Raw genomic sequence first — 13,417 nt, 5'->3', positions numbered from 1 at the left:
TACACAGGCAATGTGGTATTAAAAAACTGTTCTTGAGTATTAGGACAAAAATGCTAAACACACAATTTCAATTCCTGGTTTAGTATCTTGATAACTACTACTTTTAATGAACATTTTTGTACTGGATTATGGCTTTTACATCATGATTCAAAATGAAAAAGGGGAACAATGAAGGTGACATACAAAAGTCAAACAGCACAGAAATAAGGCCCTTCGGCTTGACTGGTCCATGCCAAGCAAGATTCCCATTTATACTGGTCCCATTTGCCCATCATTAGCCCATATTGTTCTGAACCTGTCCTATCCACATACCTGTCCAAGTGACCATCCAAGATCTTCGCATCCTTTGGCAAATCAAGTGCACAGTGCTGCACACAGTAATCCAGTTTTACACAAATTCAACACAACCTTTCTGCTTTTTAAAAATTCTGTATCACTATTTACTAATTCTACCGGACAACAAAGATTTTGCTTCCTGAAATCTTTTGGGTGTATTTTATGGATTTTGGGCTGCTGATCAAGAAAATCGCCATGAGGTTTCTTTTCCACACAGCATTTTCTTGAAATCACCTATATTTGTTATCTCAGTTCATAATTAAAGTCAGAATAACTGATGCCAAAATTAAGGCAGGCATTGTTGTTAGTCCACAAAATTAAACAGGTCATCAATGACAAGCAATTTGAAACGCTAGAGGGACTGGAAAAAATGACATGGAAGGCATCTAAGGATGTTGCTGAAAATCTTCTTGACAACTATAGAGCATCAAACTGCGTGCAGCTGGTTGACAAAAATGCTTCAAAGCATATAAAATGACAAGTGCAAAATGTCACTAAAGATTCATTTCTGAATTCCCATTTAGACTTCATCCCTGCAAATCTTGACATTGTCAGTGATGAACATAGTGAAAGGTTTCATCAGAACATTGGAGAAATGGTATCAGGGCAACTGGAATCCATCAGTACTGGCTAATTAGTGTTGGACACTTAAGCGAGAAACCTTAGACACTGAGTACAAACAAAAATCATCAAATCATTTTTTTAAGCTCAGTTGAACTATTACAATGCAATTAAACACATATTCTATAAGTTCATTTCTTGCTTCTCATGATTCCTACATGATACAAGTAGTCTGAAATTATATTTGTGTTCAGCTTCAAGCAGTCTATCATAAACAAAAGAAACTTGTGAGGAAGCAACACTTTCAAAAAAAAAAGTGTTGTCCAGAGTTCTCAGAGACTATATACTTCTTTCTATATGTCTTCATTGATCCAGATTCCTTTGTTCCTGCACATCCTGTATACTGTGTCATTATTCTAAATTGTTTTTCTTTACTTGGTCTATGTCTTTCAATTCATAATTTTATCTTCAAAATCACCTACTTGTCCATCTATTCTCCCCACTGTTTACCACAGCTCCATGCCAATATGGCATTTCACCCTTCACTCCATTCTCCATGTCATTAATATGTAATTGATACTAGAACATCATGAAAACCTGCTTTGCATGCCATCCACATATTTCATTTCAAAACCAAAGTACATGGAGGTCATACAAATACAGTGCTACAATTAGTTACAGAGAAAGTGCAGTGCAGATGGACAATAAGGTGAAAGGGGCATGATGACATGGTACATTGTGTGGCCAGGAGTTTATCTTATAATGGCAGGGTAGATGCTATCCTTGAGCCCAGTGTGGATGTTCCCAAGCTTTTCTATCTTCTGCCCAATGGAAATGAGAGAAGAGAGAATGGCTTGTGAGAGAATTTTTGATTATACTGAGGCAATGAAGTACAGACGAAGTCCACAGAGGGGAGTCTGGACATTGTGATGGACTGACCTGCATCCACAATTGCTGCAATTTCTTATGGTCTTGGGCAGAGAAGTTGCCAAAGTTGTGACCCATCCAGATAGGATGTTTTCTATGGTGCATCTATAAAATCTGGCATGTTAGATTTCCCTAGCCTTCTGTGGAATTAGAGGTGCTGGTGTACTTTATTGGCTACAACATCTCTGCGGTTGGACTGGTATAAGCCATTGGTGATGTTTACATATGAGAACTTAAAACTCTTGACAATCTTCACCTAAGCACCATTGATAGATACAGGGGAGGCGTTCTGCACTACTTGCTTTAGTCAATGACCAATTCTTCTGTTTTGTTGACATTGAGGGAAAGATTCTTGTCTTGATATTATACAGCAAGGCTCTCAAACTCTTTCCTGTGCTCTATCTTGTAATAATTTGAGATCTGGCCCACTATAGTGGCACAGATGGAATTAGAATAGACTCCAGCCACACAATTGTGAGAGCACAGGAAGTACAGTAAGGGGTTGAAGGCACAGCCTTGAGGGCACCATTTGTGAAATAATCATGGCAGAGATGTTGTTGCCTATCCTCACTGATGGTGGTCTGTTGGTCAGTACTGCGTTCCTCTCAGCCATAACATAAAGATGACAAAGAAGGGTAATATTGGCAGCTCCATGTTTCAGGATACCAATGCTTTAGGTGGGACAGGGGAACTGGTGAAAGTGCATAGAGAAGGTAATTTCGTGGAATCATCTAAACGAGGCAATTTGGGTAGAAATTAATGGTCACCTTGGTAGGGCTGAATTATTGACTCCACAATGAGAAGCAGGCAGGTGTGTTGAAAAATTTCACATAGTTGTGAGAATAGTATGATAATGCTCAAAGGAGATGTCAATTATTCCAGTGTTGACTGGGCCACCCAGAGTGCAAGAGATGGAGTTTTTACAGTGTGTCCCAATTTGAATAAAATGAAAGAAGCAAAAGGCACTGAATACGCCATGGGCAGGGGATTTCATTGAGTACATGGTAACGTCATTACTAACGAAGCTGGTTAAGACTTGCCAGGCTGGGTCTGTTTGTTGGAAGCACGTGAACCACCACAATTAATAAGCCTACACAACTTCGTCATCGTCATGTTGCAGATCTGGGAGTACAGTTAGACGAGAAGCTAGACTGGACTGCCAACACAGATGCCTTGTGCAGGAAGGCACAGAGTCGACTGTACTTCCTTAGAAGGTTGGCGTCATTCAATGTCTGTAGTGAGATGCTGAAGATGTTCTATAGGTCAGTTGTGGAGAGCGCCCTCTTCTTTGTGGTGGCGTGTTGGGGAGGAAGCATTAAGAAGAGGGATGCCTCACGTCTTAATAAGCTGGTAAGGAAGGCGGGCTCTGTCGTGAGCAAAGTACTGGAGAGTTTAACATCGGTAGCTGAGCGAAGGGCGCTGAGTAGGCTACGGTCAATTATGGAAAACTCTGAACATCCTCTACATAGCACCATCCAGAGACAGAGAAGCAGTTTCAGCGACAGGTTGCTATCGATGCAATGCTCCTCAGACAAGATGAAGAGGTCAATACTCCCCAATGCCATTAGGCTTTACAATTCAACCGCCAGGACTTAAGAACTTTTTAAAGGCTATTATTAATGCTTTTTGAGATAGTGATTTAGATGCATATCATATTTTTTTTACTGAGTTAAGTATTGTATGTAATTAGTTTTGCTACAACAAGTGTATGGGACATTGGAAAAAAAGTTGAATTTCCCCATGGGGATGAATAAAGTATCTATCTATCTATCTATATACAGTCATTCACAGAATCGAAAGGAACTAATACACATTTACTGTGGATCAGAAATTGAACTGCATAAGCCAGATAAATATTGTGGCTATAGGATCAGATTAAAGGCTCATGGAGCACATTAAAGCCTTTTTCCTGGCTACACTGGACCCTTTCCATTTTGCTTATCGCTCAAATTGATCCACTGATGATGTAATAGGCTCTGCCCCACCTGGAAAATGGGGTCTCAAATGCCAAACTGCTGTTTAATGTATACTTCAAACAACACACACAAAATGCCGGTGGAACACAGCAGGCCAGGCAGCATCTATAGGGAGAAGCGCTGTCAACGTTTCGGGCCGAGACCCTTGGCATTCATCACCATCATACCCCACAGACTGGTGGGGAAACTGTCCTTGCTGAGTCTCAATACCTCCCTCTGCAATTGGATACTGGACTTAGTAACAGTAAGGCCACAGTCAGTCCTTGTGGGCAGCAACATCTCTCGTCCCATTACATTAAGAACGGCACTCCCCAAGGCTGTGTGCTCAGAGCACCACTGAGAGCATCCTGACAAGTTGCATCTCCAGCTGGTATGGGAGCAGTCAGACATCAGACCTGAAGTCCCTACAAAGGACTGTGAGAACAACCAGGAGGATCTTAGAGGTCTCCCTACCATCCATTAGGGATATTTATCAAGAGTGCTGCATACAGAGTGCCCTTAGTATTATTAAGGATCCCACCCACCCATCCATCCAGCATCGTCTTTGACTTTCTACCATCAGGCAGGAGACTACGATGCATAAAAGCAAGAACAGTCAGGATGAGAAGCAGTGTCTCCCCTCAGGCCATTTAAGGTTCTGAACTCCCAGCCATATTGTATTCGAGATGTCACTGGTTAATCTGTTCCATACCTAACTATATTTAATAATAATGCACTTTAGTTTGTTACTTATCTGTGATTCATCTGTAGATTTTATCCTTACCTTCATGAGTTATCTTGTGTTATGAGTGTAATGTGTTTTATACACTGGTTTGGAAACATTGTTTTGATTCTATACACAGTTTGTACATTATACATATGTATGTAGTTAAATGACAATAAACTCACTTGTCACTATGTTGTGGTGAGTTATGGACCTCTTGACACCAAAGACCTTTTCTCCATCCACAAGGCACAAATCATAAGTATAATAGAATATTCAATAGCCTAAAAAAGTGTACCTCCAAACACAAGCAAACAAAATTGCTCAAGACAAAGCATCCTTGATTGATAACCCATCTACCACCTATAAAACCTGATGAAGGGTCTCAGCACAAAACATTGACTGTACTCTTAACCACTGATGCTGCCGGGCCTGCTGAGTTCCTCCAGCATTTTGTGTGTGTCACTTGGACTTCAAGCATCTACAGATTTTCTCATGTTTATGACCCAAAATGTTTATTTTTTCTACCATCAGTGCACCCTAACCATTGTACACTGCAGTTACTTGCCTAGACTACATCAAGGCCAAGTATCGAAAACATGTCTTAAACTTGCAAACTCTAACAATTGAGGGGAAAAGGAGAAGAATATAACCACCTGCAGGCTCTTGTAAAATCACAAACCATCCTTCATTGTTGCTGGTGTTAAGAATTTGAATTTACCAACTTTCTTAATTTGGGTATACCTTCATTAGGAATACTGTAACTCAAAATATGGCTGACTACTACCTTCTTGCATAAAATGTTGCTTGCATCTCAAAGTAATTATAAATATATTAAAGACAAAGTAAGCCCAAATGCACCATTCTCACACCGAGCAATATAATAACCTATTCAATTGTCAAGAAGCTGTCATTTTTATTTAAAAGAAGCAAACCAGGGTTCCAAAATTCTTACCTCTATCCGATATCCGAAAAGGTGACAAACAAGAACTTTTCTCATGGACTCCAAGCTGATCTTCAAGAGAATGGATCTGGAAAATAATCAACTATTCAGCTGAATTTGGACTGAGAAACTAACCAGTAGGAAATAAAAAGTTTGCTTTTACCTGCTCTCTAAATTCCTGTTCCTGGAGTTTGGCATCACTGAGAAGTGTGGTCTTTTGTGCTAATTGTGCCTGATAGATGAAATTAAGATATCACAGAAATAAAAACAAAGCTTAACTAATATCCAAATTAATCTAACAAATTTCTATATGATATTTTAAATCAATGAGAAGCAGACTTTTAGTTACCCTGTTATAGGAAAGGCATCATTGAGATGGACAGAATACAAAAGAATGTTGGCAGGACTCAAGGTCCTATGTTATAAGCAGTGGCTGGGAAGGTCAGGACTTCATTCACTGGAGTGTAGGAGAATGAGGAACGTGCATAAAACGATGGGCAGAGACAAGGTGAATGCACACAGTGTGCTTCCCATTCAAAAGAGAGTATAGGCTTAAGGTGACAGGAGCAACATTTAAAATATTACAGTTGTGACAGTGTGCCTAGGTCTTGGCATCACCAATTATTTTTCAAAGTTTCTGTGGGCAGGGCAACAGAACTTCACCAAATATATCCTGGCACACTTGTACACCAAGTTCCTTCTTCTGGAGATGGATGTAAAATGCACGATCTCGAATGTAATGTAAATAGTGAGAAAGTTTCACAAGTTTCAGCGCAATAGGTTTAATTTACAAACAATTCAATATTTCAACCAATCAAAATAAGTGATGAACAATATGTCAAACTTGATACAGAAACATCCTCAAGAAATTCAGAAAAACTAGACTTAATGCATTGGGTGGCACAAAAAGCAGCTGTCAGCATAGTGCAAAATACCCCCTTTAGCATTTGTACATCTCATACTGGAGATGCAAAATCACTTCACCCTGCCACTTTGTTTTTGGCCCACGTTGCCATCATCTCGGTCCCCGACTTGCTTTTATTGAGGTCTTCCTCCTTGTTAACCTCCGTTCTGAAGTTTAAGTTAAAATGGTGGAGTTATTGCCTATGGATAGTGTTGGGGGGGGGGGGGGGGTGTTATAGGGAATGGGTGCTGCGACCTGGGGCTTGTGCAGTAACTACTTGAAGGGTGCTATGGGGAGGGACAGGCCCAGGAGTAGACTTAGGTAATGGGGGTGGAGGATTCACTGCAAAGGGAGGTGGGGTGGCAACTGGCACCGCTGGGGAGGGGGATTTCTGCGGGACCCCAGTAGGGAGGAGGGCTGAAAAAGTAACCGAACTGCTGGTTATATTAGGTGAATTTGGCCCCTTGGTGGGGTGAGGGCTTGGGTTTATGGGGGTGTGTAGGAGGGTTGGAGGTGTTAGGTTTAGGAGTAGGGTAAAGGACTGGGGATGTGAGAGGAGATGGTGGGGGCAGCTGTTACGTAAACCCCTTTGCGGGGTGTGGCTTGGGTTATTTGGGGTGCTGTCTGGTTTAGTTCGGGTGTGCGGGCCATTGGAAGTTAGGATTAGGATGAAGTGTAGGGTTGGGGATGTTTGTGGGGTGGTGTAGTAGTGTTAAACTGGTGATGTGGGGTGACCTTGGCCCCCTGGTGGAGAGAGGGCTCGGGTTTATGGGGGTGTGTAGGATGGGTGAAGTTGTTGGGTTTAGGGATAGGGCTGATGAATATGGATGCAGGCCTCCCCATGGGGGGTGGGGGGGGGAGAGAAGAGGAGCATGGGGCCCAGGGTTAAGTAGGCCCCTTTGTGGGGGTGTGGCCAGGGTTATCTGGGGTGCTGTCTGGTTTAGTTGGGGTGTGTGGTCTTTTGGATGTTAGGATTAGGTTGGGAGGTTGGGGGGTGGGTAGGATCAAGAGATGTCGACGGGGTGGCAGGAGATAGAACTGGTGGTGTGGGGTGAGCTTGGCCCCCTGGCAAGAAGAGGACTTGGGTTTATGGAGGTGTGAAGATGTTAGGTCTCAGGGCAGGGCCATGTGATGGAGACACATTCTTCCCCATGGGGGGGGGGGGGGGGGGAGAAAGCTGGGGGTTTGTGGTGAATGCTGTGTCTGGATCAAACTGATCGTTAGGAGTCTTATTCTTCCTGGCCGTTATCCATTGTAGAGTTATAATTTCTATCTTTATCCCTCTCTATTCCGTTTAGGTGTTACTGTTTGGGGAATTAGGTTCTGTTCTGAGGCCTAGTTGCTAGGCTCTATTTCTAAAGTAAGACGAACCTTTCCTATTTAATGGTCACCTGTCTTAATTCCGTTTCTGGGTGGGTGACTGAAGGGTATCCTCCTTTTCCTCCTTACTCCAGTTTTCTCAATTTTCCTAATTATTGGGTGCAGTGTTGGCCCTTTAGTGGGTGTATTTTATTTTTCTGGCCTAGCTTTTTAGGCCTTGTTTAGGCCATTCGGGGACCAGTTCATACAGCGCCAGTAATCTGAGGTTCAATTCCTGCCACTGTCTGGAAGGAGTTTGTATGTTCTCCCCATGGTTGTCTGCGTTTCCTCCAAATGCTCTGGTTTTGTACAACACTGCAAAAAATGCACAAGTTAGGATTTGTAAGTTGAGGCATACTATGCTGGTGCCAGAAGCATGCTTTCACTTCTGCGCTGCCCCCAGCACATCCTTGGATTGTGTTGGTTGTGGGCACAAACAATGCATTTCACTTCATGTTTTGATATGACCATTAAAACTTAAATATTTAAATATCCCTCTAAATATTTCAGTATTTTCTTGAACTTTAGCTTTGAAATAAGCAAATAAACATTGAAATAATGTCTCACCTTCAATTCTGTTACTGTGTGAAGATGTCCCTGCATGAATCAACATCAAAATACACATTGTTTTCTGTTACAACTAAATTACACCTTCATAAATAGAATCAATAGTTTACGATAGTCTTTATCAAAACTGTCTGCTAACAGTACAGAATAGTTCCCAGAACCCATACAATAAAAAACATTTATAGAACCCTAAAAGATTTGTTGTTTTTTTTTGTTGAGGTAGCTATGTCCACAGAGCCTGATGGGATTTACTCGGGTTGCTGGGAGATGCAAAAGATAACATTTTTCAGGCCTTAATCAAGATCTTTGTGTCCTCTCTAGCCACAGCTGAAGTCCCAGAGGACTGGCAAGTGGTTGATGTTGTTCCATTGTTCAAGAAGGGAAATAGGGAGAACTGTAGAAAATATAGATCAGTGAGTTGCAAGTCAATGACACAAGTCATTGCTACTAGACAGGATTGTTTGGGATAGGACTTATAAACATTTGGAATAGCATGGCCTGATTAGGGATAGTTAGCCTAGCTTTGCACAGGGCAAGTTATTTCTTTCTAACTTGATGGTGACCAATGTGAAGACATTGAGAAATGGGTGTGTCTATATTATTTCTCAGCCCAGTTCTGCACGGTGCCTATATCTACACCTTCCATAAAACCAGCAACCTTTGTATCATCTACACACTTACTAACCCTCCCCACCACTTCCTCATACAAGTCATGTATGTAAATTACAAAGAGCAGAGGGTCCCAGATTGAATCCCTGTGGAGCATCATGGGCCTCCAGGCAGAAGACACTCCATCTACAACCACTCTCTGCCTTCTGTGGGCAAGACAATTCCAAATTCATGTAGCCCCCTGACTCGCCTCTTCTTCTACAATGGGGAACCTATCCAATTGTCTTACTAGAAGTCTATGCATAGCTCATTCACTGCTTGACCTTCATCAATATATTTTGTCAATTCCTTGAAAAGGTCAGTTAAGCTCATGAGGCATGACATCTCTCACAAACCCATGATGAACAACCCTAATCAGACTATGCCAACAACTTCATATTCAGACGTAAGTGATTTTAAGAGACTCCTGGATCAGCACATGGAGCTTAGAAAAATAGAGGGCTATGGGTAACCCTAGGTAATTTCTAAGGTAAGGACATGTTCAGCACAGCTTTGTGGGCTGAAAGGCCTGTATTGGGCTGTAGGTTTTCTATGTTTCTATTTGACAGATCAAATACCTGAATTTATGATTTGGCATCCACCTCACTAGGGCCCCAGTTCCTGAGTCCCATTTTGACTCACCAGAGGCCCGGTTCTCGTGCTCTTTCTCAACTTGCTAAGCCATAGTTTCTTCTAACCACACCTGGTTTTGTTTTTTCCAGGCTCCCCTGAAACTTGAAGGGCCTTGTAATCCATTCACTTACTGGAGCATGAGTATACCTTAAAAAACTGAACTAGCAGTGTATTGCAACAATACTAAAGCACCTAACATGCTGAATTAATACAATTTTAATGCAATGGAATACAAAATCACCAATAAATGATATTTTATGAAAACAAATACAAATAACTTTTTTTTTTATAAACCTATGCACTTCAAAATCACTCTTGGGCTTGTATTATCATTTTATGCTCAATTTTTGGTGGTTAATCTTCTAATATAGCACAAACTGACAGAAACAACAAAGCTCAGAGCTACAATATCACAACAATAGTTCTGAGCTACGTGCACCATTCAGATATTGAGTAGCACTCATGCATAAATAACATATTACCTCTTCAGTATTCCGATTTCCCTCTTCACACAGCTTACATTTGGCTTGTAACTCTTCCAGTTGCAACTGTAGATCATTCACCTTTACTGTCATTTCTTCTTCCCGGGTCTTTAAAAATGTGAAAATTATTGTTAAATCACTAATGTATTTATCATATTCATGGAGGAGAAACACATACTGAGGATGATATCAACATCAGATTTCAGAATACATCAACCATGCAGGTGTTAAATTTGTTGTCAAGTCAACTAAAAAGAAAATTGAGCATTTCAAACAGCTTTCCCCTGGTTTCATGCAAAACAGAAAATGATCCCAGTTCTATTAATGAATGCCATGCTATGATTTTGTCACATTAAAACAAAACCCCAGTATATACTGAGCCCTTGTTATTTGCTGTTTTATTACGAATGAATCAAAATACTCATAAGAGAGCTGGTAAAATGAGTGTGTTCCTTCAGAGCTTTATCTTGTGGAGTATCCTGTTTATGAGGATGTAAAAGAGGAAGTGCTTGTTCAATGCATTAATTAATTAAGTGCCACTTCAATGTTGAGGAAGAATATCCTAGATGGTTCCTCAAACAAGGAGCTGTCTATTAGTATAGGCGCTGGTCTTCATTAGGCGGAGTACTAAATATAGAGCAGGAAGTTAAGCTCCAATTTAAAATAAACATTGGCTGAGCCTCAGCTGGAATACTGCAACCAAATCTGTTCAAAGTACAAGAACAATAGAACAGCACTGGAGAGGACGTAGAGAAGACTCACCAGCACATGTCTGGAATTAAGAATTTCAGATATAAAGAGACAACAAGGTTAAGTTCATTTTCCCTGGAGCAGAGGAGGCAAAGAGGAACATGAATGAGGCAAATACAAATATAAGGGGTGCAACAGAGGAAACTGTAGGATCAGACAGATAAAATGAGAGGTCACAGACTCAGGTTAAAGGAGAAGAGATTTAGAGGAGATCTGACTTTCTCACACACTGCCAAAGGGATTGGTGAAAGAATAATTGTTGACAGCATTGAAGTGGTGCCTAGACAAATAGCTGAATCACCCTGGCATTAAAAACAATAGGCCAAGTGCTAGAAAGTGGGATTAATACAGTGAGGTGTGGAGGACTAATTGACCCATTTCCATGTTCTTTAACGCTATGAAAAAGGGTGTCATTGCTTTGTTGGGAGCTTATTAGAGACCTTCTAACAGTGAGGGTGAGTGCGGTGGGAGTCTTACAGGAGAGGGGGAGGGGGAAGGTACAAGAGAGCGTGAGAAGTCAAAATAGTGCTTATAGTAACAGAGGATTTCAATTTTCCAAATACTAATTGGATTACCTTAGTGTAAAGGGCCCAGAGGAAGTTGAATGTTTTTGGTATGTCCAGATGATCTTTTGAACACAATGGACAAAGACCAACAAAAGAATAATTGTTGGACCTTATCTTAGAGAAATTTTAGTTGGTCAAATGGAGGGAATGTCAGATACCATGAATATATATTACAAAGTGATTTTGGAAAATGATACGGATGGACAAAGAATAAAGGTCTTAAACGGGGGGGGGGGGGGCAAGGAAGACCAATTTCACTAAAGAAAGACAGGACCTGACAAATGTAGACTGTCACATCTATTTGCAGGTATCTATATCTGCATAGTGGGAAGCATTCATTTTACCCTTGAAGATTTCAGGGCTATTATGATCCTGGAATGCTGTGAGGCAACAAAGTTTGGTTTGGATAAAAAGGACAGGTATAGAGGATTAAAGATGGGGAAGGCCCATCAAGAGTATAAAAAACACAAGGAGTTTAGAAAGGAAATTAGGAAGGCAAAATGTATCTTAAAATAATCACTATCTGACAAGATTAAGATAAATCTGAAGGTGTTTTATAATATATTAGGGGAATTAATAAAGAAACAAAGGAGACATTACGGACAACAGGGGTGATTGGTATATTGAGCTGGAAGGTACAGGTGAGGTCCAAAATGAGTATGCTTCCATTGGTACTTAAACATTGTAGTTGAAGGATTAGTACATTTGTAGTGAAAGGTGAAATTCTAGTAAAAGTCTCCATAAACTAAGAGGAGCTTGATGCACCAGTGGGATTAAAGATGGCTATGTCATCCAAGAAGCGGTGACAAGAGGTCACAAATGAAGTACATAAAATTACAAGTGGTATAGATACAGTGCACTGCAGAAAACTTTTCCCCACATTAAGGGTACTGTAAATAGAAGTATGAGAGAACATAGATTTAGGTTAAGAGGCAAGAGATTTAGAGGGAATCTGATGAGTCGCTTTCTCACCCAGAGTACAGTGAGCAGTGGATTACACTACTTGAGAGAAGAAACAGAGAGGCTGACAGCAATGAACAAGTATATTGGTGAGGCCTAATTTGGAGTATTGTGTGCAGTTTTGGTCACTTAACTACAGGAAAGATGCAAATAATGCTGAAAGAGTACAGAGAAAATTTACAAGAATGTTACCAGGTTGGCAAAGCCTGAGTCACAAGGAAAGATTGAATAGGTTCAGACTTTATTCCTTGGAACACAAAAGACTGAGAGGAGACTTGAGGTTGCTTGAAACTATAACCAGATGTTATGGGTTAAGGGTGAAAGATGAAATGTTTAAGGGGAACTTGAGGGGTAACTTCTTCACTTAGAGGGTTGTGAGAGTGTGAATGAGCTTAAGTGATGCATGCAAGCTCGATTTCAACGTTTAAGAGAAGTTTGTATAGTTACACGGATGGTAGCCACATGGAGGCCTATGGTCCTGGTGCAGGTTGATGGGAGTAGGCACTTTAAATTGTTCAGCACAGACTAGATGGGCTGAAGAGTCTGTTTCTGTGCTGTACATCGCTATGACTAAGTATCTAGATGACCTATAGGCCAAGTGCTGGAAGTTGGTGAGTTTCATGTTGTATCACTAGATAACATTCAGCTTGGTAGTTATTTAATGGATTTTAATAGAAAGTCCACTACAGAAAAAAAAATAGAATAGAATTTTAAAAAGGTCAATATTAAATGACATTAAATCCAAATGTATATGACAATAATATTATTGATGGAATTAATTTATTTTGATGAGGCACTGCTAAACAGACAGATCTTTGTCAGAGGATGGACAGTCAACAACCAAGTTGTAAAGTCCATGGCTAGACTGCTTCATGAAAAAGCAGAACACAGAGATAAAGCACAGCTGTTATATGTGCGCACAGCCTCACTGAGAACCGTCAGCATAGCTTTGTGTGGGACAGATCAGGGGTCTTAGTAACTAAATTAAGTTTTTTTGAGAACAAAAATGATTGATAAAATAGAGCAGTAGGTGTTGTCTATATGGATATTAGTGTTTGACAAAAACCTCATGATAGGCTCATCCAGAAGATGACATGGTGAT

General features: G+C 40.7%; 1 protein-coding gene across 5 annotated transcripts in view; it reads right to left on the bottom strand.

Moving 5' to 3' along the window:
• The window catches only part of golga4 (golgin A4), a 206,774-nt gene that overhangs the window by 21,970 nt on the left and 171,387 nt on the right, over window positions 1-13,417 (bottom strand). For 4 of the 5 annotated variants that reach the window (XM_073052403.1, XM_073052411.1, XM_073052429.1 and 1 more), the window contains 4 exons: window positions 10,040-10,147; window positions 8,277-8,306; window positions 5,610-5,678; window positions 5,459-5,534 (listed from right to left, as the gene is read on the bottom strand). In XM_073052403.1, coding sequence (XP_072908504.1) covers window positions 5,459-5,534; window positions 5,610-5,678; window positions 8,277-8,306; window positions 10,040-10,147 — 283 coding nt within the window. The remainder of the gene's footprint in view (window positions 1-5,458; window positions 5,535-5,609; window positions 5,679-8,276; window positions 8,307-10,039; window positions 10,148-13,417) is intronic. The other variant, XM_073052419.1, reaches the window with a different exon arrangement.

The sequence above is a fragment of the Hemitrygon akajei genome, chromosome 1, assembly GCF_048418815.1.
Source record: "Hemitrygon akajei chromosome 1, sHemAka1.3, whole genome shotgun sequence".
Classification (NCBI taxonomy): Eukaryota; Metazoa; Chordata; class Chondrichthyes; order Myliobatiformes; family Dasyatidae; genus Hemitrygon; species Hemitrygon akajei.
This window is presented reverse-complemented; position numbering and strand designations above follow the sequence as displayed.